Below are 25,201 nucleotides of genomic sequence, written 5' to 3'. Positions count from 1 at the left end.
TCCTCTTCCATTGGACAGTAAGTTGCCAATATGGTGCCCTGTCACTCTTTTAACTGCTGTAGTTTATGATTCTTACAGCCTAGGATATGGTCCCACATTGCTATAGTACAGTCATCAAAATAAGGCAAATAAGTTACTCCCATCTGATTCTCAGCCCTTTCTCAAGTTTTGCCATTGTGTTCGTTAATGGCTTCTTCAGTCTGGAGTCATTTCCTAGTCTTTCTGGGTCTTCTGTAACCTGGCCACTTTTGAAGGAAGTATTTATGTTTTCTCATAGATTCATATGATGCAGTTTAATTTTTTATAAAAGTGATACTTTTAGTGCATATCCGGTGGAAGCTGATTTCTCTTGATCCCTTTATTTATTATTTAAAAAAATTTTTTTAATGTTTATTTTTGAGAGAGAGAGAGAGAGAGAGAGAGGGACAGAGACAGAGTGCAAGCGGGGAGGAATAGAGTGAGAGAGAGACACGGAATCAGAAGCTGGCTCCAGGCCCTGAGCCGTCAACACAGCCCGACCATGGGGCTTGAACTCACGAACCACGAGATCATGACCTGAGCCAAAGTTGGATGGTCAGTTGACTGAGCCACCCAGGCACCCATCTTGATCTCTTTATTTACCATTGTTGTTATTTATGTCATCAGTTGGTTTTGCAGGGCTTTTGCAATGTGAATTTACTCTCTCTTCCTTTGTAGTAATTACATTTGTGAGAATTTCTCTGAGACTATTGAAATATATGCCACCCCTCATCAAGCTTTCAATTAAAATCAATTTATTTATGTTAGAGTACACTCAGGTATTTCTATTTTATTATTCAATCCATTATTTTCGTTATTTATTTTGATTTGTAAATAATACTTTTTGGCTGTTGGGAGCCACTTCAAGATGTCCTATGCCCTTTTCTGGTCCATTATGTTATTTGAAAACATCCCCATCATTTTTTTTAAGTTTATTTATTTATTTTGAGAGAGAGTGGGATAGAGAGAGTATTCCAAGCAGGCCCCACGCTGTCATCGTGGTAGGGCTCGAACTCACAAACCATGAGATCATGACCTGAGCCAAAATCAAGAGTTGGACACAACTGACTGAGTCACCCAGGCGCCCTGAAAATATTGTCATAATCTTTAAGAACTTCCTTTCTTGCAGTACTATGTGGTCAAGGTTCCTCATACTCTTTCTCTAATGCAGCCCTAGATCAGCCATCCCTGGGTCCTTTCTGAGGAGAAGGATATCTTGGTGCGAGGTGTGTTTGTTGCCATTGGGAAGTTACTGCTTCCCAGTGGGCACGGCTCAGGAATCTGTGTGCAGGGGGAGTTTACATACACATAAATATTATACATACATTTATTTACATCTATAGTTTTTCATGCCCATGTCTTCCGTTCTTCTCTTAACATCCCAAAGGATTTTCCCCTCCTTTTCCTGTATAATACCCTCTGTTCCAATGAGAGTCATGTCACCCAGATACTTTTAGTCTGTTTTCTTCATTTGACCCATGACCTGTTGTCTAACCCACGTCTCCCTGCCAACTCTGCTGCCCACACCCCCGCTTTGACCTTGCTTGTCAGGCTGTCTGCACCCCTCCCTGCCCCCTCATTGGCCTCGGCCTCCGAAGGCCCTCAGTCTGTTTCCCCTGCTCCTCGGGTGAGTGTGCTTCTCCCTCCCCAGCCCTACTCTGCTGCCCTGAACCTCTCCGGTGCTGCTCCTGCCTTGCTCAGTGCTTTCTAATGGCATTTGGGGTGAATAGTTGGGGAAAGGGGAAGCTGTTATAATTGTGCCTGTGTGTGGGTGCGTGCATGTGTGAGAGAGAGGTTGGGGTTGGGGTAGAGAGAGCGCAAGAACTTTTGTGTGTGTTAGAGACAGGCCTAGTATCTGTTTTTTGGGAGATCTGCAAGAAGGATAGTGCTGAATATCTTTAATGGCAGGAAGCGTTTGAATCTATTACATTGTTTTATAGAAGATTTTTCATGTGTTTTTTTCATGCCACAGGAAATCTCAGTTTTCTGTTTAGCTTTTAGTTGATTGCACCTAAATCATCATTTTGCAAATTGTTTTCTCCCTTTTATTCGTAGAGTCATCTCTTGAATAGTTTATATCTAAAGATAAACATGCTGAATTGAGAAAGATCATATTTTACTGAATTCTTTAACCATCTTTGTAGATACAATAGCATTATTATTCTAGGGGTTTCTTTTTTCTCCCTGTACTTTGTATCTTTATATTCTTAATTTATCCTGTAATTTCTTTTAATATTTCCATTTTCAGTTTTTAATGCTTATTTATTTATTTTGAGAAAGAGAGCCCATACGATTTTGGGAAGGGCAGAGAGAGAATGAATCCCAAGCAGGCTCCATGTCAGTGCAGAGCCCAATGTAGGGCTTGATCTCAAGATGGTGAGATCGTGACCTGAGCTGAAATCAAGACTTGGAGGCCTGAGCCACCCAGGTGTCCCTTATTTAATTTTTTATATATTTCTTGAGTGGAGAGAATTTATTTATTTTTAATTTTTTAATGTTTTATTTATTTCTGAGAAATTGAGAGAGACAGCATGAGCAGGGGAGGGTCAGAGAGATAGGGAGACACAGAATCTGAAGCAGATTCCAGGCTCTGAGCTAGCTGTCAGCACAGAGCCCGACGTGGGCTTCAAACCCATGAACCATGAGATCATGACCTAAGCCGAAGTCAGATGCTAACCGATTGAGCCACCCAGGCGCCCCATTGAGTGGAGAGAATTTCATGTAGAGGTTAATTATTAACGTTGTAATAAGGAGTGTGCTAAGGAATCCCGAGTAATGACTCAAGGAACTGGCTGCCACCCCTGAGGCTCTACTTTTGACTTGTGAGGTGGGGGCTCTGGATGGTACTGCTGTCTGAGATGCCACGTTAGACCTGGTTCTGCGGGGGTTAGACGGATTTTCCGGTGGGTCTTGGCTCTTGCTATGGGAAAGGTCTGCTTTTACCAGATTGGAGGGGGTACCGGCAGTGAGTGACCCCGATTGGAACGAGATGCAGACAAGAAGCCGAAAGGAAGTTGTGGGTTCAGTTTCTCATCTCTGGCCTCCCACCATCCTCCCGTTGTGTTCCCGGGGGAGTTTCTGCGAGGAGCCAAACTGGTTTGTGGTCCAGACTCCAGCAGAGCCTGGGAGGGCGTCTGGAACTGGGACAGCCGCCTATGGACCGCACCGGCTGCTGCCCCTGTGGCTGCTAATTCACACCCTCCCGACGTGTTTGGGCTTCCCTAGAACAAAAGAACACTGTTCCCATCTCCTAGGGTGTAGCTTTCTTCCTGCAGAGTCCTCCAGTTTTGCTGTCTCCCCAAAATGAGGCGTTCCATTGTTCCACAGTTACTGTCCCCTTCTCGGGGAGCCTGCGTAGTGCCCATGCGTGAGCTGCATTATTTATGTCTCATATTCATGCTCAGCCTGTTTGAATATTCTTTTTTTCTAAAGGCTAAGCGGCAAAGGAGACCTAACAAAACTTTCGTAAAATAACAATGCAGAGAAGGGAGAACAGTTTATATATCCAGGTACATTGTGTTTGCCCAAAGACATACTCCTAACCAGGAAGAAAATATGTACAGTGTTCACATTTCCACAGCGTGTCACAAAAATTCATACCTTCCTAATCCATTACCCATTATATTGTATTTCTTCTTTTGCGTTCATTCAAGACCTTAGCGGGTAAGGTTCTTGACCTTTACCTGGTGAGGTGACCCAAACCTTCCTTCCTGAAGGATCTGAGTCCCCAGTGGATCTGCCTTTTTTGTTTGCCGTGATTTCTCTTAACCTTTGCTGATGACCACTGACGTAGTAAAGAGATGACCTGCAGAGTCAGGGCGGTTTCAGACACGTTCCCTGCTGCCATCATGGGAAGCAGATCCATTTCCCATTGGTAACTGCTTTTAATGTGTCAGGCTAGCTCTTTTTGAGCTATTTCTTAAGTTGAATCACTTACCTACACATTTCTCAAGTCACATGGCACCGGCTCAGTATTAAGTTCATCAGAGGACCATATGGTTGTGGTTGGCCTTCCTGCGTGTGGAGTTGTGCAGTACGTGCTCCTTCATGTCTAGCCACAGAGGCCCACGTCAAATGATCTGTCCTAACTGTAGGCAAGGTATTGTGCAGAAAGGTATACTTTGTACCCTTGTTAATGAAGGGATGTATTAGGATTAAAAAAAAAATCTATTTCTTATTAAAATGATTTAAAAATATGTCATCTTAACTGCAGAGTTATGAGTCATTATACTTGATGTTATAAGTGATTTTCAGTGGTTGGTAAACGTTTCTGTTTCATTCTGTTTTGTTTTTGCCTTTAAGTAAGCTCTACGCCTATGGTGGGGTTTGAGCTCATGACCATGAGAGAAGGAGTTGTGTGCTCTCCTGAGTGAGCCAGCTAGGCACCCCTGTAGAAGCATTTTTAATGTTGAGTGAAAAGAGAGTATGACTAATTTTCTTCAATTCCAAAGATACGAATGTCAGAGAAAAAAATTTAGCAGCAAATAATCCCAGAAAATTAGTCACAGTTACAACGTTGTGTAGGTTGGGGTTTTAGATTTTGGCTAAGGATAGCTAGGGGTAGCTACCTAGCAAGCTTCTGTTCTTTCAGTCTTTACATATGCATTACTCTGAATTATTAGGTCAGAAGAGATTTTCCTACACCGTCTAACCGCATGCCCTAAAGTGTAAGTATATAATTGCATTTGCTTTTGTAGGTATTTCCCTGGAAATGGCGGCTGTGACTGTAAAGGAAGAATCAGAAGATCCTGATTACTATCAATATAACATTCAAGGTAATACTATTTCATACAGGTTTTCTTTCCAAAAATCATCAGCGGTGAAAATTCAGATTTATCAAATGTCTGAATTCCTTAAATACTTTTTTATTGATTGTGTGACTGGCATGTGTGGTTATAACTTATCACTACAGTAAAATGGATTTCAAAAATGTGCCAGTGAGATAAGTAATCTAAAGCAGAAATGTAAAATAGCCATTAATGTTCTTAAAAGGACAAGCAAAAGTTGGGGCACAATTTAGAATTCAACTCTAGTTTCTAGTGCGAGGCACAAGAGGTCTTCTGAATCTTGGATGCCTCTATCTGTGCAGCACAAAATGCCTGTGTAAGCATTTTCTTTATCTTAGAAATCTATAAAAGGTAAGACAGTAATAAATACTAGCTGTTACTGGTCACTGTTCCCTGTCTTTGGCTTGCTTATTAGGGAGGAATTGAAGGCTGTAGTTCACATTATGCAGCCTATTTTCACACATTTTGGATTTGAGTTTAGAAGAACGTGTTTGATATTTTATAGCCTGCTTTGTTTTTATAGATGCATAAAATACATTAAAGTATTTAAAGTATAAAATCTGATGTGTTTTGTTTTCTTTACATACGGACAAAACTGTTTTCACTGCAATCAAGATAATGACATTTCTATAACCTTCAAGTTTTCTTGTGTTCTATGAAAATCACTGCCCTCCCCCGCCAAATACTGATCTGTTCTCTGTCATTTTAGATTAGTTTCCATTGTTTAGAACTTTATATAAGTGGAATCCTTATAAAGTATGTACTGTTTTGTTGGGATGGGGGGCAACTTCTTTCATTCCACGTAATTGTTTTGTAATTTACCCACAGTGTTGCATGTATCACTAGCTAATTCCATTGTTTTGCTGAGTATTACTCTATTGCTTGGCTATTCTACAGGTTTGTCCCTTTGTCTGTTAATGGACATTTTGGTTGTGTCTGCTTTTGGGGGCTGTTAAAAACACAATTGCTGTGAACTTTTGTGTGCAAATTGTTGTGTGGAAATATTCCTTCATTTCTCTTGAGTAGATTTCTAGAAATGGAATAGCTGGGACACATGGTAGGTATTTAACTTTGTAAGAAACTGCCAAATGTTTTTGCACAGCACTTGTACTATTTTACATTTCCACTAGCAGTGTCCACGCAATTCCTAGCTGTTCATGTCTTTGCTGACACCTGTCTGGTCAGTCTTAACTCTTTTTAACCATTTCAGTGGTTGTCTCCTGAGACCTCATTTTAGTTGTAATTTGTATTTGCCTAATAGTTGTAGCTCATTTTAAAATATGACTCCTCACCAGTTCTGGAGCATTCTAATAGTTTAATGAATAAATTTATTCTGATTTGTAATTGTATCTGATTTGTATCTGTAAACATACATTAAACCGTTTCATATTGAGTATCATTATTTTTGTCAGTTTTGAACACTATTGCTTTTGACATTAGTAATCACATGGCTAGACTGTTGAGATAATTCTGTGGGTTTTTAATTAAACAGTTAAAATTCTGGAAATTGTTTAGCCTTTATAAAAGTAGGTCTTGGTACCTATTAATACATGTGTATTAATTTATAAAGTTTAATTCATTTAATAAATACTATTTTAATAAAATAGTCTTTTTAATATACAGACTATGTTTAATTTTTAAAATAAAAAGTGCCTTCGTCTTTGTTGTTGCCTGTTTAGCAGTGTGTTCTTCTCAGCCATGAGTATGGAAGCTCTTATGTCCCCTTTTGAGATTGAGTGTGAGTGATTTAAAGGTGATGCCTGAGAAATAAGAGTTGGAAATCTGATGATTTTGCAGGAAAGATTGTTTGAAATGATAAGGAGGTAGGAGCTAGCAAGCTGAGAGATCTAGTCCATGCAATTTGGATATTTTTCTTAGTAATTGAGTTTGTATATTCTGTATAAAAGTATATTCTGAACAGAAGTCCTCTGCGATATGATTTGCAAATAGTTCAATATGATGAAGTCAAATTTATTGATTCCCGTGATGCCCCCCCCCCCATTGTATGGATTGTCCTTAAGTGTCATAGATAAGAAATCTTTGACCCAAAGTCACAGATTTTCATCTATGTTTTATAAAAAAATTGGTAGTCTTACATTTTGGTCTTCGATCAGTTTAGGTCTAATTTTTGTGTGGTATGCAGAATACTTGTTTCAAGCTTATGCACGTGGCTATCCAGTTAAGTCTTGAATTCAGATTGTGTGTCGTACAAAATTGTTCTTCTTTTTAAAATTTTTAAAATTATTTTGCCTATTTTAGCTCCTTTATCTTTTCATATAAATTTTAAAAGTCAGCTTGATGATTTGTTTAAAAATTATAGGGATTTTGATAGCGATTATGATGAATCTATACAGCTAATACAGGTTGAGTATCTTAACAGCTAATCTGATTCATGAGCATGGTTTATATATCTTACCTATTTAGCTTTTCCTAGATTTCATTCATCAGTGCTTTGTTTTTAGCATAGAGATCCTGTAGTGCATAGTTTGTGAGATCTTGTATCTAAGTGTTTAATGTTTTTTGGTGTTACTGTAAATGCTACTGTTCTTTTGCATTTTAGCTTCCAGCTATGGCCAATGCATCAAACTACAATTGATTTTCACATACTGACCTTGTATCTTGTGATGTAGTTAACATGGGCTTATTAGTTTTTGCAACTTTTTGGTAAAATCTTTAGGATTTTTTAGGTAGATGGTGTTATTTCTTCTGTTTCCTTTCCTTATGTAATTACACTGTCTGGGACCCTCTAGTAATTGAAGAGGAGCAGTGATGGTTGATGTCCCTGCCCTGGTCCCAGTTTTAGAAGGAAATCTTTCAGTATGATTGCTGTGGGGTTTTGGTAATGCCCTTCACCAGTTCTCTTGTGTTCAGACTTTTGGAAGAGTTTTTATGATGATTGGATGTTGAATTTGTAGAAGGTCTTACCTGTGTCTCTTGATGATGATATGGGGTTTTCTTGTTTAGTCTGTTAAACTGGTGGTTGATACTAATTTTCACATGTTAAACCAGCCAAGTATTACTGGGGAACTAAACCCTACTTGGTTATAATGTACTCTTTTTATGTATGATTATTTGTTCTTAAGAGATACTGGGTGATTTCTGGTAATGTATTTATTTGGTTTTCGTAATATTGGCCTCAGTAAAATGATTGGGAAGTGATATATTGGAAGAGTTTATTGGTAGAATTGATATTATTCTGTTCTCGTTTGGTCAAATTTGCCAGTGAAGCTACCTAGACTTTTTAGTTTCCATAATGGAAAGGTTTTTTGTTGTTGTTGTTGTTATGTTTCATTTATTTTTGAGAGAGAGAGAGCGTGCATGAGCAGGGAAGGGTCAGAGAGAGAGGGAGACCTAGAATCTGAAGCAGGCTCCAGGCTCTGAGCTAGCTGTCAGCACAGAGCCCGACACGGCGCTCGAACCCATGAACCATGAGATCATGATCTGATCACATGCTTAACCAATTGAGGCACCCAGGCACCCCTGTAATGGAAAGTTTTAAGCTCCATCTTCTTTTTTTTTTCTTAATTAAAACAATTTTTTTCAATGTTTATTCATTTTTGAGAGACAGAGAGAGACAAAGCGTGAGTAGGGGAGGGGCAGAGAGAGAGGACAGAATCTGAAGCAGGCTCCAGGCTCTGAGCTGTAAGCACAGGACCTTATGTGGGGCTCAAACCCATGAGCTATCAGGTCATGACCTGAGCCAAAGTTGGACACTTAAACCGACTGAGCCATCTAGGCACCCGAAGCTCAGTCTATTTTTAAATCTTAAATGTATTTTAATAGTTTTGGATTGTTCGGGTTATGTTTCCTCTTGATTGAGCTTTGGCAGTTTGTGTCTCTTAGGGAATTTGTCTACTCTACCTTACGTAGTGGCTTCTAAATTTTACTATTTACAAGGTCTGCAGTGATGTCCCTCCCATTACCAATTTTGTAATTTGTGTCTTTCTTTTTTTCTTGGTTGCTCTAGCTCAGGGTTTCTCAGGGTTGTCAATATTGACGTTTTGAGCGAACAGTGCATTGTCATTGGTATCTTTCTTATGCTATGTGTGTTTTGTAGAATGTTTAGTAAGCCTCCCTGGCCTTTTACCCACTAGGTACTGTAGCATCTCCCTAACAATAAAAAATGTTACAGTTATAGGACGCAGTCACCACCAGTAGAGAACCATTCATTGGTCCTGCTACAGAGCTTTCTCGAATTTTTTCATTTTTCTCAAAGATCGAGCTTTTACGGAGTCACCTGTGTGGCTCAGTTGGTGGAGCTTTGGATTCTTGATTTCAGCCCAGGTCATGATCCCAGGGTCATGAGATCAAGCCCCATGTGTTGAGCCTGCTTGAGATTCTCTCTCTCCCCCTGTCGCTCTCCCCTACTTTCGTGCTCTCTCAAAAAAAAAAAAGAAAAAAAAGAAAGAAAGAAAGAAAAAAAAAGATCCAGCTTTTACTTTCAGTGATTTTTGCTCCTAAGTTTTTGTTTTTTCTTGTTTTAATTTGTTTTTACTTCATGTTTTTTAAGATAGAAACTTAAATCATTTATCTGAGATCTTTTCTAATATGAGCATGTAATGCCATTAACCTTCCCTCTTTTTCCCTTTAAGCATCAGTTCAGCTGTACCCCCAGAAACTTTGATTTGTATTTTTCTTTATTCAGCTCAAAACATTTTCTAATTTTCCTTGTGATTTCCTCTTTGTCCTGTGGTTTTTGTGAAAGTGTGTAGTTATAGTTTAAATTTTAACTTAAATATAATAATAGTTAACATAGAATATAGCGATTCAGCACTTCAACACATCACTCAGTGCTCATCACTTCGGGGCCCTCCTTAATCCCCAACCACCTCCCCCCTGATAACCATCAGTGTCTCTATGGTTAAAGGTCTATTTCTTGGGGGTGCCCAGGTGGCTCAGTCAGTTAAGCATCCTACTCTTTTTTTTGTTTGTTTGTTTGTTTTAATGTTTATTCTTTTTGAGAGAGAGAGAGAGAGACAGAGAGCAAGCAGGGGAGGGGCAGAGAGAGAGAGAGAGAGAGAGAGAGAGAGAGAGAGAATGTGAAGCAGGCTCCAGGCTCTGGGCTTTCAGCCCAGAGCCCGACACAGGAGTTGAACCCATGAAATCATGACTTGAGCTGAAGTCAGACGCTGAACTGACTGAGCCACCCAGGCACCCTAAGCATCATACTCTTGATTTGGGCTCAGGTCATGATCTCTCAGTTACTGGGTTGTACCCTGCGATGGACTCTTTGCCGACACTGCAGAGCCTGCTTGGGATTCTCTCTTTTTTCTCTCTGCCATTCCCCTGCTTGCTTGTACTCTCTCTCAAAATAAATAAATAAACTTTTTTTTTTAATAGAGTCTGTTCCTTGGTTTATCACTGTCTCTTTTTTTCCTATGTTCATTTGTTTCAGTTCTTAATATTTTGTTTCTTAAATTTCACATATGAGTGAAATCCGATGGTATTTGTCTTTCTCTGTCTGGCTTATTTTGCTTAGCATCATACACTCTAGCTCCTTCCATGTTATTGCAAAGGCAAGAGTTCATTCTTTTTGATAGCTGGATAGTACTCCGTTGTATATGTATTTCACACATTCTTTTTTGTTTGTTTGTTTTTAATGTTTATGTATTTCTGAGAGAGCACGCAAGCAGGGGAGGGGCAGAGGATTCAAAGCAGGCTGCACACTGACAGCAGAGAGCCCGATGCGGGCTTCGAACTCAGGAACCATGAGACCATGACCTGAGCTGAAGTCGGATGCTTAACAACTGAGCCACCCAGGCGCCCTCCACATATTCTTTATCCACCAGTCGATGGTCACGTGGGCTCCTTCCATAACTTGGCTAATGCAAGTAATGCTATAGCAAACATAGTGTGCATGTATCCCTTTGGATTAGTGTTGTATTTTGGGGGGGAGGGGTAGATACCCAGTATGTGATTAGTAGATCACAGTGGAAGAAGCATGTAGTTTTCTAGTGTTTATTGATTTTTGAGAGAGTGTGAGCAGGGGAGGGGCAGAGAGGATCCGAAGTGGGCTCTGTGCTGATAGCAACAAGCCTGATGCGGGGCTCAGACTCACAAACTGTGAGATCATGACCTGAGCCGAAGTTGAACGCTCAATCGACCGAGCCGCCCAGGTGCCCCAGAAGTGTGTAGTTTTAATTTCCACATACTTATGGACTTTTCAGATATCTTTCCATTACTGATTTTCAGTTCATTTCTCTTAGTGATTGGGGAATATTCTTTGTATACTTTCAGTTGTTTTAACTTTGTCAAGGTGGGCTGGGGGTTGTCTAGGGCTGTTAGCCTTACTGCTATTTCTGTCTGCTCGTTCCATCAGTGATGCAGTTCTCAGGTCTCCAAGCGCCTCCTGATCCGTTTCTTCTTCCATGCTTTCTGAAGGCTTTTTGTTAGGTGCCAGGGTCATCACTAGAAGCTCCTTCCCTTGGGCTCCTTTCCAGGCAACCCGCTTCCAGTGGTAACCCTTCTTCTGACCTGTAATAACTTGGATTCAACCTGTAGCAACCTGTCACTCCTTCCTTCCTTCCTTCCTTCCTTCCTTCCTTCCTTCCTTCCTTCCTTCCTTCCTTCCTTCCCTCCCTCCCTCCCTCCCTCCTTCCTTCCTTCCTGTTTATTTCTTTATTTTGAGAGAGTAAGCACGAGTGCGGGCACCAGCAGAGGGAGGGGCAAAGAGAGGAGAGCAAGGATCTCCAGCAAGCTCTGTGCTGAGCCCAGCGCGTGCTTGACCTCAGGAACTGTTAGCACATAACCTGAGCTGCAGTCAGGAGCTGGATGCTTCACCTGACTGAGCCACGCAGGCACCCCTGCACTTGCTTCCCCATTCCTCTGAGTCAGCTATTGCCTTGCAGTGCAGGGTTGTCTTGCGAATAAGGGTTTTATGCCTTGACTGCATCTCTTCTCACAGAAGCATCCGCCTAAGCCTTTCCTTGTGTGTCCCTCATTCAGTGTGAGGTTTTGAGATTTACTTGTCACTTAGAAATTTAATAGTATTTTTGTGATAGTACATTGTGTAATTATACCGTAGTTCATTCTTTCACATACGACATGTTTTTGTCCACAATTTTTGGCTAGGACATCTCTCTGTGCACCAACAACTGGTGATAAGTGTCCGGGTGTGAGTAGTAGGAATGTTTGATGTCATAACTGGGTTGTCAACAGCCAGCATTTTGAGTGTGAGGGTGAAGTATGCTGCTTATTTTACGATGAATAAAACCCAGATCCATCCTGTTAAAACATACAGAGCTGAAGTGTAACATTGTAGGTAGTGGAAACGTTTAGTGATCGGTGAAGGCATCCCGGGCAAATCGCAACTGCTCAAAATCCAGCTTAGCAATACTGATTTGAGACCAAAAAAAAAAAAAAAAAAAAAAAGTAATAGGTATAAAAACTTAGACTATATAATATAGGTAGTTACAATTCACTTCGTTGATAATAGCTGTATTTAATTCATATATACCTTATAATATAGCCTCAAAATTAAAATAGACATAAAGAATTGACACAATTATAATGTTTAGATCTACAGTCATGTGGTGATTTTAACAAGTGACCATGGATAACTGAGACATCATGCCAATGAATACTTACAGATGATAAATAGAATATTTGCATTCTACTGTTTAGAAACATAAGCCAGTCAATGCTCCTGTAGAACTCCTGTACCCAGCAGATAAATTTACAAGGCATGGATGTTTTACAAAAATGGATTTTATACTTGTTCACAGATAGCCTCAAATTCTCTGAACATAATATTATTAGTAAAATTAGAAATTCAGAGTAAACATTTAAAAAATAGAAATCGTATACATTGAAAATCCTACAAAAATGTACTTTGTGTTAAAAGTGGACATTACTTTTAAAATCTTAGAACAGAGCATTGTTGAGAATACTGCAAAGCCAAACTTATGAAAAAGCAGCTAAAGCTATACTGAGAGGTCAGGTAACACCCTCAGTTATGGTTTAATTGCTTTTTGTATATTTTCTGCCCAGGAACACACGACTTGGAAGAAAGCTATCTGGTTATTTGAATTCAGGTCTTTTCCATTCCGCATTTTGTTCTTAGTTGAAATTCCAAAAAGAGTTTGTGCATTTTCTAGGAAGTTGTTTCTTTACTTAGTTTGGTGCTTTGTGAAATTGCTCCTTCATAAGCTTTAGGGCACACTATCCAATTAATACTCAGAGATACTGAAGTAGTTTGTATTCATTTTAATACAAGACCTCTATTTTAAATAGACATTAAAAACACAGTGTTTTGTTCTATGTTTTAGATTGATTACTCTCATCACTAAAAAGCTTGATACTATGTATAATGTGTCGTCAAATTTTTTACGGCATTATGTGAATTAGTTAATTCATAATACTTCTACACTAATAATTGGAAGAAGAGTGTGAAGTTATGAGAAAGAATCTTGTGGACCTGCAGGACAGGTGGAATTCTGAATTAATAACTTAGTTTGTCATGTTTCTGTTTCAGTGGAGATTCAAGCCTCCTGGTAGTTTAATTACATGATTCTAGAGAGTCTAAGGAAGGTATAACAGTTTGATTCTGCAGTTTTCTTCAGCATGACAAAAGATTAATAAGCAAATACTTGTAAAGGAAGGAAGAAATGCACCTTGTAAGATAAACCTGCACTTTAAACCTGTATGAAGTAAAAGTTGTAGTTTGCTGTTAGGAACCTACCTTGTACTAGACAAAGCCATGGCTGCCATTTCAGACCTGTCATTCCCACTCGATCCATATGTCTGATCATTTTCAAAATTTCTTTAGACTGTCTTTGTAAGAATTTATCTGAGCACACCTTTTCCATTCAGCAAGACCATAAACTGATGCCACTCATTTTGTCTTTTTTTTTTTTTCATTTTGCCTTTTTTTCCCCCCATGAAAAGGCTGTATTATTCCATATCTCTCACCCAAATTTGTTTACTAAAGTGACCCAAAATACATTTTGGGGATTACTTTTGAAGTATTATCTTTGTATTCCAAAGCAGGCCCTTCCGAAACAGATGATGTTGATGACAAACTCCCCCTTTCGAAGTCTTTACAAGGTATAACCTTTTCACTTCTGTTTTCCCACATACTGTTCTGATGTAATGTTCTTTATATTGGACAGACTGTGTTTTAGTATTTTGTATTGTTACTTTTCTAAATGGAAAAGGAAAAAATGTATTGGCCTTTTTTTTTTTTTTTTTAAACAAATGAACTTCACAAGCAACAATTTTTCAAAACCAATTTTCCCTTTTGTGAATCTAGTAATGAATCTCGAAATGGGTACATGACACACTTTCATATTTAAGGTAAAGTACACATTTATACCTTATATCAGAATAGTCAGAAATAAGGTTTTTATTGTGTAGTTAGGAATGTAAATATCAATAAGGTCATGTTGATTCTTAGTTTTTAGAAAGATTGTGAAATAACACTTTGTAAATAAATCCCGAAGTTTACTAATTGAATATTTTTCTGGAAATTGTTGTATAGAGTGCCCTAACTTGATGGTCATAGGCTATTTGTGATGGCTTTTACTTTTATCTATTCTTTGGGTAGGATTTCTTTTTTTCGTGTTATGTAAATGTAATGCTCATTTCTGATTAAAAAAAAATACAAAAAAAATAACAACCCCAGAAGGAACACATAGAATCATTGTTGACCTGCTCTCTTGTCATACAGGGTGGAGCAACCACCTTAACTCCGTATTCTTTACCCGCCCTGGCATTTGTAAATACTGTGCTCTGCTCCATTATCTCGCATTCCTTTGACCTCATTCATCTTAGTTTTCTTGGACTTCACAGTCCCACAGAACCCATCGCTCCTTTCATTCAGATGTTAACAACGTTAAAGGGGTGGGGGTTGGGACTGTGTTGAGAAAGCTTAGTTTAAAAGTTAATTAAAAAATAATTTGTGGCTCTAGATTTGTAGATTTACCTAGCATTTTGAGCTCAGGTGAGTTTTCATAATAAGGAGTAAGTGAAAAAGAATCCCAAGACAATTATGGCATCAGAAAGCTAGACATATAAAAATCCAAAGTATTTGACCTTAGTGTATGGCATTTTAAATTAAAAAGTACTAGACCCTGAATGGCAGTTTTCGAAAGTGTAATTGATGTTCTCTAAAAATCAGGATAGAATACATTTAAAACCTATGTCTAGGGGGCCATACCTTTAGTATAGCTTATCAGTTATTCAGTTCAGCTACCAGTGGATGACAAAATAGATTGGATTTTACTTCCCCTGTGTGATTTCTTCTTACTCCTTCGTAATATGTTTTATTTATACACGAAGGCAGTGATTTTCAGCCTTTTCCATGTTTGTAGCTCTGACATTTCAGGACAGAGGACGAATATTCTGGGGCAGTTTGTGCAAGTAATCCTAAATGGCCCTCTAATGTTGTAGATTACTTCTCTCCTATTTATGAGTAAAACTTCTGCTCTGGTAGGATGAGCCTGTTTACCTTGTGACTGCCTAACCTGATACATTGCTTTATGTTCCAGTTTTTAGAAGCAGGCAGATTATATTACCTGAATTAAAATGCTTTTGAGACTAAAGGTAGTATCTTAAATTTTAACTTACGAGTTTCCTTTTAGTACAACTTTGATTAAATGATGGGGATTGAGTTTCCATAGTTTCCGCCATTGTTAAAATGGAAAGCAGGAAACATTTCATAGCAAAACCTGAACTTGTTTGTCTAGACTAAATAGAGTCTGTGAGCAAAGATAGACTTTACTCTGATTTGTGTCTCTGTGTGTGCGTCATTGACAGATGAGCATGGTGCCTTGAACCATAGTTGTTCTAGATCTCAGTTCCAACCTCTGTCAGTAATTATATTGTGTAGTTACAGTAAATAACAGTAAATCCCCAAATCTACTTAGGTTTACTTTATCTATGTTTTAAAATAATTTTTTGTGCTTTCAAGTAGAAGTGTTACCTGTTTTTCTGAATTAGATCACATTGTTGTAATTAACTGCAAAGATTTCATCAGTTTGTACATGTTGTATGATAAGTCTTAAATTATTTGCACTGTTACCTAGTTTCTCTTCTTTCAATGTGAGTTTTTACTGGTTTAGTATATGTGGTTTATTTTCTCTTTAGGAAGCCATCATTCTTCAGAGGGCAATGAAGGAACAGAAATGGAAGTACCAGCAGAAGGTTAGAAATAAAGGGGTTTTTAATTTGCTGTATTTGTATTCCTTGCTCTCTGTTATAGAGAATATTACTCTGCAAGCACCTTATTTGGAACCAAAAGGTGGTTGTTTTGGTATGCCTTCTTGGCTGACAGGTTTACTGTTTTAGTCCTGAGATGTAAAAAAATCTTTTACTATACTGAATAAAAAAAGTGTATGGGGATGAGAACTTAAGTGGTAAGTAAAACTTCATGCTGCAAAACGCCGCCTTTTTCCTGGCTGTCTTGTGCCATGTTCAGAATCTCTTAGGAAAGAATGACTTCAGTGTTTTAGACTTAAAAAAATATGGTTTTTGCTGATGTTTCATTCTTAAACATATTATTTAATGGTACCATTTTTTTTAAGTAGGGTGATATTTCCACATAGCATTTTGTCTATACCCACAAGTGTCCTGGGGAACTCCTTTGTCTGTGTACCAGCCAGTTCTCCTTTGATCAGAGCATTGAATGAATATTTAACTGTGGAACAGCTTTTTACATTCTTGCAGTCTTGAGTGAAACTGTTATTGTGCAGGATGGCTTCCTGTTCTAAGCAGTGTATAGAGCTCCAAAAGAACTCTTACAGCTTTCTCCCAAGGAAAATGACAGGTGTAAGGTACCTGAATCTTGTTTAATATTATGATTTCTCTCATAAACTGGTCACATTGTGTCTTTTTTCACCCTGGAATAAAAAGGGAGTCTCTTCTGGCAATTTTTATTCCTTATATTTGTGTTTTTATTTAAGTTTTTAAAATCATTAGTTTGATTTCTACTTGACTAGAGGAAGATATTAAGGTCCCTGGAATGCTGGCTAAGCTTTCCAAATTCAATTTTAGAATTAGGGTTTCTAACTAAAAAACATTTCTTGCAGAAAGATCGAGATGGTCATTTTCAACAATATTTTACATTTCTTTTTGAGATCGTTTTATAGAAAAGTATGTCGATGAATTTTTTTTCTGCTTCACCATGTGGAGGTACTTAGATGTTTCCTTTGTAACAAAATCTCTGTTTTAGATGGGCGGTCTGTTTGCAGCAGTGAAGTACCTGTGTACTGCCGGGTGCAGAGGGTACAAGGCTTCTCAGGCAGTCTGCATTGCTTCATAGTCCACAATTTGACCATCAGCTATCAGGCTTTGAAATATTTGATGTTTGGGATTTTTACTGTCACATTACAGTATGAACAGGGTTGAGTCCTACCTGGGTTCTGGTCTTCATTCCTTTACTAACAAGTAAACATAATCTTTGGCAAATCAATTAATCTCTCAACCTTTGCAAAATGAAAAGAGAGTTGACTGAGATGCTCTCCAGCTGAGCTTTCTAGCACTAACATTCTGATGTACATTTGTTTTGTGTAGTAACACAAATATAAATAAAACATCTAAGTTTTAAAAGTATGTTGCATATAAAGTTAGGGTATAGAGTCCTATACGCATTTGTCCTAGTCATTGGCTTGATATGAGGGTCCCGAAAGCAAAAAATTCATCGTGGTTTTATTTAACAATATAAACCACTCCTAGGATTTCTGAAAGGAGAGGGGAAATAGTAAGCAGAAGAGATAAAGCCTTTGTTTTTTCCCAGCATTTTCTAGTTCCTGCAGAAGATAATAGAGATGTTATTAAAATCTCCTTCCTCTAAAATCTGAGGTTTTTGAGTCCTTTTTGAATGCAGGTAACTTGGTATTATCAAATAGTGTTCCAGAGTTTTTCTATTTTCTGTTTTCTCTCCTCCCTGTCTGTGATGAAAAGGGTCAGATATTTTAACCTAACAAATCCGAGATGAATTCAAATGCCAGTAAAGTTTCATATAGTAGGCTGCTTTTGGAGTAACAAATCAGTAAAATGTTGGAACATACAGAAAGTGCTTTATAACGAATGTCATTTTAGAATTTTATTTTTTTCAAGATTCTACTCAGCATGTCCCTTCAGAAACAAGTGAGGACCCCGAAGTTGAGGTGACTATTGAAGGTTAGTCGTCTAAAAGCCTTGATTCCAAAAGTTCACTTCTGATCATAAACCTATTTGTCACATTCACATTGCTAAGTATGCATCTCATTCATTCTTGAAGGAAGCTTGTGAAGAGAAGAGAAGCATCTATATGTATGTGTGAGCAAAGCAGCCCACCTCCTCACAGCGCAGCCAGGCCTTTGAGAGTGCTAAACAGCACAGAAGGCCACGAGCCTGAGTGGTGGCCCACAGGTGGACTGAGCTATACTTGTCTACCCCTGGGACCCAAAAATAGACAAATGAGAAACGTGACCAGACCTGCTGGTACTCGAGAACAGATTTTATAACCTGTGGTTGGGTCGTGCTGGAAGAGAGCGAGCTAGTAACCCAGTGAGGTGGAAGGGAAGGTGTGGATGGTTAGTTACTTCCCCACGCTTGCCCCTAGGATACTGTTGAAGGCTAACACAGAATCTGTCTTTAAAAACGATTTCTGAAGCCGCAGTGACAAATATATTCTCAGGTAATACCTATAACTAACATGGCTTCAACCCTAGTGTTTTCTTCCAAGGTAATGCGTGAATGCAGATGAGCCAGAATGGTTAATACATTCAGCTAATAGCATTCTTAACGGTATTGTCATATTTCATAATTACCAAATGCACAGTGATGTTTTTTCTTCTCAATTAATATCCCACACCACTCCTCTAAAAGGTCCCCCCTTCCCCAGATTAGCTCTTTCCTAAGGCAAAATACTGAAACACTACAATAAATTACACTATTGTAAACTTTTCTTTACTCCCTGCCTTGTTCTAAAGTCCTTAACCTCAGGGATAGATGTCAGTTTATTGTGTATGCATGTAAAAATAATTTTGTGAATAAACACACATGTATGTGTATATTTAGTTTCACAAAAATATATAGGTGTTTGCAGCATGCAACATTGTAGTGAATATTTGAAGTACACCGACATATTTCCATAGCGCGTGCCCCCCCCCCGCCCCAGTATTGATACTTCAGTTTTGGAGGGTTTTTGGTTTTTTTTTCAACTGCTGCCTAACCTTTCTTAGCTTGATTTCTGTCTCTTTCTCACTCTCTTTGTCTTCTAATAACCTGTCTCCTGTTGCCATTTGGTTATCATGTTTGGCTATTTCATACTACTCAAAATGTCTGTCTTCATTGCTTCTAAGATATAAATTGATTCTCATGAGAATTTATTTCATACTTCATTTGTTAATCTCATTTTGTATACATATTTCTTTTATTAATATAATTTTACTAACATAAAAGCAGTTTTGAATTGTTTGTAGTCAGCATTAAATAATTGACTTTAATCGCTTTTTAGTTAGAAGGTTCATTAATTATCAGAGATGAAAATCTTAACATATAAATACACACAATGAACGTTGTCCTTTCTGTAGGAATAAGAAAAATAGATGATATTTATTAAAATTATTAGAATAAAACTTTTAAATAGGACCAGTAACCTGTTAGATTTATGAACACTTAAAGCACATACAGACTGTGTTAAAATTGTTTAGAAAATAAGTACTTGCTTTTATAGCAAAAGACCTTTAAAGATAATCATGGAATAAATGGCTCATGAGCCTAAAGCATGTCAGTCTTTTCAATTCTAACTCTTTGGAGGGAGAGATAAATCCTGTTTCTTTGAAACTAAGACCTAGGCCAGAAGTTTGATTTATCATCCTGATTTATCAACAGGTAGTAGTTGCGTTATTATGTTCAGAAGGCCAGTGAGATGACAGGTCTGTGCAAAGTAATCGCTTTTCAGGCTGTCCTTTCCCAGGGCATATTCTTTCACTCACATGATATGGATCAACCTTAATTAAGTCAATAATTCACTTCTCATCCATACACTGAGGAAGGTAAATTCTAAGTATGATATTAACAAGGAAGGTCAAATGATAACTGGCATGCACATCTGTTTGAGAAGTATATTGTATATTTTTTCTGGAAAGACGATTGCAAACTGGTGGAAACTAGTTTGATATTATTTATGAATAAAATGTAGTGTATACTCATAATAGAAGAATATGCAGGCGTTGAAATAGTGGGGTTGGTTTTTTGTTTGGTTTGCTTTGAAGGAAGTGGCCTGAGAAAAAGACCACTACTGTAGTCAGTTGTGAGGTTGACAAATCCCTGCCTTTCTCACGAACAAAGCAAGTTGAAAAGGGAAAGTGTGGCTAGAGAATGGTGTTTTGTTTAGGAAAATGCTGTACTGAAGAGCAAATAAATGAAGGTAATCCTTGCCTGGGGATAACTTTTATTTTCTCCCTGTGTGTCTTTCTGAGCTTCCCAAATAGTTTCTAGAAAAAAATAAAAAGAACGTGCCATCGAGGAAGTTTGTTAGATTTTCCACAACACTTTATGGTTGATCTCTGTATTTGAAATTATGTGGAGATGCAAAAAGTCTCATTTGGCACTACCGCGGATGCCGACCTGGGACCGCAGTCCTTCCGTCCCTGGTGCTGTGCTCCGACTCGTGCACTCCCGTTCGTGCCGCTCCGTTTGGCCCAGAAGTCACATCCCAGCTCGTGTGACTTCTGTCTGGAAGATCGCGTTCAGAACCATCTGACCAAGCTTGCCTTAATTTAGTCAACATCAGGCCCACGTTTTGGGGTGCAGCCAGACTGCCGACAGGTCTTTGCTGAGTGTAGAGAAAATCTTACTTCGGAATTGTTGGGTTTAGCATGTTAGTAAAGGAAAGTCCTTTTGTCTCAAAAGAGAGGTTTCCTCGTCACACACTTGTCAGAGGGTATTGGTGCCCAAACCTGAGCCGTTCCCACTTGTTCATTCTGCCACGGCCTGACCTCCCGCTCATTTCCTCACCCACATTTTTCCGTTAAAGTGATTGTAGATATTCATTTAGAAATTGATCCTTCATTGTCTTAAGTAAAACTGTCTTTGAAATATTAAATTTTATTTCTCATATACATGGAAATATCCCCATAAATATTTCAACATGGGCGTGTAGTCCCGCGCGGAGTATAATTGAACAGCTTTAGAGCTTCAGCAGCTGAAATTTTTGTCCTTTTTGGTATCCTTTTTTGTGATATTCAGGTATAGGACCTTTGTGTAAATATTTGGCTGCCGCTTGTAATTAAGGACTTCACTACTCAGGAATTCATTTCATCATTTGCACCTACCGAGAGAGGCTTGTCTGCGCCGGGGCCCGCTAGGTGCTGAGGACTGCGTAGTGCTCGAGGTAGACAGGTGCACTAGAAGGGTTGTGAGTAAAAGGTTCTGTCCTTCACTTTGAAGGGACAAGGCTGCTTTGTGAGAGACTGAGAGTAGACAGAGTAGGAGCCGGAAAACTGGCCTAGCAGGCTGCCGGGCAAGTTGGGGCGGGGGGCGGGGGCGGGGGGAGGCGGGGAGAACAGGGCGCTGGCAGTGCAGGTAAAAGCAGGTGAATTCCAGGCGGGTCCTGAGAGTAGAGCCCATAGGCTTCCTCTGGCATCAGGGTTTACTTAAAAGCACTGAGCTTACAGATGTTACTGGCATGTGGCAAGTCTGGATGATTGAGTAGGTTAGTACTTAAAATTTTTGTGTTTTCAGTCACTTAATGAAATTCCAGTTGTTTATGTAAAAATTAGATGTGAGAGGAGTTGTGACCTGGGTCCATGGGCGAAAATTGCCATCCATTAATCTGAAACCTGTAAGGTAATTCTTAATGGCTCTGTGTAATTTCAAAAGGGACACAGTGCCTAGTTCATTTCAATTTTTAAAACATAGGTGTCACATCGTATGATGAAAGCATCAGGATTTGATTATGTTACAAATAAGAGTACTGGGAAATTTATTTCATGTTTTATTAAAGTGTTCAGCTTTAAGAATGCCATAATACATTTCAGCTCAGAAGTCTGTATTATCTATAGGTATATTTGTAAATATGCTGCAGAAAGGAGAAGGGCTTTTCTAAATAAAAATTCTGAGTCCAGGACAGTCGCTGCTCTTTTCCAAAGTGTGGTGGGTGCCTGTGTTAGTACTGGCAGCAGAATGCTTCAATACTCACGCAGAGCAACTTTTTTCGCATTAAAATATTTCAGAATTTATCTTACAAGCTTTTAGTATTGATAAAGTAAACATTTTCAGTTTGGGCTTGAATTTGAAGCTCCCTGAACGTACGTGTCTTCTAATATGAAAGTGGTTGCTTATAATGTGGAAATACCATGATAATTAGGACAACAGTGTTCTCTCTGCCGGGCCTGGTTAGAAGAAAGGCAAACATTTAGAACTCTATTTGGTATTTTTCCTGCAGAGAAGTAAGTAATTTTGATCCTTTGTGGAAAGGATTTTGAGGTCAAGAATAACATTTTCTCATACTTTTTGCAAAAGAAATTACAGGGGGGGTTTTTTGTAGCAAAGAGCAGGGAAGACAATGAATGATACAATGGTCAAGTTTGTAGCTGATCTTTTGATTTCGTTCCACATGTCACGTAATACAAAACAGCCCAGAGAGTGATTATGAAATGGGTTACTCTTTTACTAGAATGTGTGGTAAGATATTTTATTATCACAAGTAATTAAATCCACCTCTCTGCATTTGTTCACATGTATAGATTTAACTTCATTATTTGTCGCTGGAGAGAAATGAGCTACCAGTTTTTAATATGTCACAATCTGTTCCATCGGTTGTCTGGTTTGAAAATACTCCCTTTGACTTGTCTTTGTTCTTTTTTTTCCTCTTGATGGTTAATGAGGTTGCTTTTATAAAATATGTTTATCCTATGAAATCTTTTATGGTCTAAAATAAGGTAGACTGATTAAAGAAGTTTTGACAAAGCTCTCATGCCCTTTCCCTTCCCCTTGGTCTCAGTTTCAAAGAGTTTGTAGTCGACATTAATAAAATAGATTGCTGGGATCTTTCATTACCACCCTCCAGCGCTCTTGGTTTTTTTGTTTTTTGGTTTTTTTTTTTTTATACTCTTTCAGTTTTCATTTTATGTAATTCAGTTAACAATCAGCTTAAATGATGACTATGGAAGTAGTTAGGTTACATTAGCCTACAGGGACAGTCCTTTTGTTTTTAATGCCATTGCTTAATGTTTTTAAAGACATGTTAACATATCAAGCATTTAAAATGCTTTGACATGGGGCGCCCGGGTGGCTCAGTCCTTAGAGCCTGCCACTCCTGATCTGAGGGGTCATGAGCCCCAGCATGGGCATAGAGATTACTTAAAATTAAGATAAAATGGTTTGACACTTTATAGGTAAGCCAAGTGTCTTTCATTTTACCTTATGCCAACTTGCATCAGAATACACTTAGGTTTCTAGAAATCTGGGAATTGAAAAAGATGGGGTGGTTTCTTTCAGTCTGTTTTCAGAATTGAAGGACAGACATCTTAATGATATCTCCTGTTGTTTTCCCAAATGTGTCTTTTTAGGTTGAATTTAATTATTTGATAGTCTTTTATAATCTCTTGACCCATTTTTATAGCCATTTGACCGCTAATCCTTGTAATAAATTAGGTAAACTCAGATGACATGGGCATGTTTTATTTTACTAGTCGTTTGTAACTTTAAAATCTTTTATGGTAGGTTTCCTTTTGTTCTGGATTTGAACAGGGATTTCTACAGTGGCAGTCAGCACATGGAAATTATAGTGTTGTAAATCGTTCATATGATAACGTTTCCCTCAAGTAGTATCCCCTAGACACATGTTTGGTCTTTTCCAGCTCATAAATGGGTCCTGATGTGACTTAATCTGGTAGTGGTGACATTGGTGACTTTTTCTCCTATTGGTTAGAATAATCAATCAATGATTTCAGGTTACTGGAGTATTTGTTGGCATTAGAAGAAGAACCCAAAGTCCATGAACCAAGGGAGACAGCGTCTGATTGTCTTCTCTGACACCATGATAGGACTGAGATAAAAGTATTTTAGGCTTCAGTCAAATTTTCCTTTGTTCATTGTATGTACATACGAAGTACATAAACGTTATGTATGGCCGTCCCAGACAGCGGTGTGTATTTGGCCAGACTTGGTGGTAGGAGTTCCGATTGGAATCTGATGTCTGCTACATTATCGAGAGTGGTGTGATGTGTTTAAATCACTTAACATTCGCTGAGCCGGTTTCTTGAGCTATTAGATGAAAGTGAAAATGACCTAAAAGGGGACCTGTAGTACATGAATGGCATCTTTTGGTGATGGTGGCTGTTTCTTCTCTATCCCATATTTAGTGTCAAGTATACGATTTCTTAAGAGATTTTTAGTAATTTATGATTGAGTTTTGAGCAGAACTCTTAGTACTGTGCCACGGGACATTTTCAGGGGCTAGAACAAAGATGACATTGACAGCTCTTATTTTATTCAGATGTCCTTAACTCTCGTATTAGCTGAAGTCCTAGCAGAGTTGAGCTGGAGACGTGTCCATGAAGAGGTTGGCATGAACTCACACTGCAGATGTCTACAAACATCTTACGTAGTCTGCATTCCATACTGAAATATCTTAATTGCTCATGTCCACAAGGTTTTGTTTTGACTTAGTATTATCTGTCTCACAGATGACGTAGCCCTATTTCATTAATTCTGTAAGTCTTGTGTTTGTTCAAAGTGTTTGATGTGCAGTTATCCACCCTCCCTGTTTATGCATGCCTGGATTTTGTGTAAGCAGAAGTGTTTTTCTCTTCAAGCTATATTTCCTCCCCCTTTTCTTATGTATTTTGTATAACCATAGGTATCTATGTGTATTAAAATCTTTTTCTTCAAAGGCTTAAAAGAAACTGTAATCCTAGGAACCAAGAGGAGTTAGGGGAGAAGGGAGATTTAAGGAGGATGTGATTTGAAGTAAACAAACGAAAGGAAATGAAGTAAGGCCAAGGAAAGTGAGGCATGTTCACCTGAGCACATCGCACGAGAGTAGGGAACCTGCAGGTGTGCCTGGGAAGGAATAGGCCGAGAGGGACCCTCCTGCTGGCTGCTGCGAGCACGTGTGAAGCCCCCTCCCTCCCCATCTTTTGAATGTTGAGAAATGAACAGACGGTGGCCATAACTCACTTAGACTGTTCCTCCAGTGATGACCGTTTTCTTTTTCAAGATGATGATTACTCTCCACCTACCAAGAGACCAAAGAGCAGTGAGCCGCCCCAGCCGCCGGTCACCGAGCCAGCCAATGCGGGGAAGCGGAAAGTGAGGGAGTTCAACTTCGGTACGTTCTGGATCAGATATGGGACTTTGCTCTCTGTTCCTCTGAACCCTTTCTGTTCCTGATAAAAGTTACAGCCATTCTTTTGGGGGAGGAGGAGGGGTGCTTAAAATGTATTACTGCCTTAGAGTGACGT

At 38.7% G+C, this 25,201-nt stretch overlaps 1 protein-coding gene across 1 annotated transcript in view; it reads left to right on the top strand.

The window, feature by feature from the left end:
* GTF2I (general transcription factor IIi) overlaps positions 1-25,201 on the top strand; it is a 109,946-nt gene that overhangs the window by 47,287 nt on the left and 37,458 nt on the right. The window contains exons 9-13 of the mRNA XM_039255204.1: positions 4,716-4,793; positions 13,794-13,850; positions 15,891-15,947; positions 17,862-17,924; positions 24,958-25,068. Of these exons, the coding sequence (XP_039111135.1) occupies positions 4,716-4,793; positions 13,794-13,850; positions 15,891-15,947; positions 17,862-17,924; positions 24,958-25,068 (366 nt within the window). The remainder of the gene's footprint in view (positions 1-4,715; positions 4,794-13,793; positions 13,851-15,890; positions 15,948-17,861; positions 17,925-24,957; positions 25,069-25,201) is intronic.

The sequence above is a fragment of the Hyaena hyaena genome, unplaced genomic scaffold (genome assembly GCF_003009895.1).
Source record: "Hyaena hyaena isolate Hyena2069 unplaced genomic scaffold, ASM300989v1 scaffold_514, whole genome shotgun sequence".
Lineage (NCBI taxonomy): Eukaryota > Metazoa > Chordata > Mammalia > Carnivora > Hyaenidae > Hyaena > Hyaena hyaena.
This window is presented reverse-complemented; position numbering and strand designations above follow the sequence as displayed.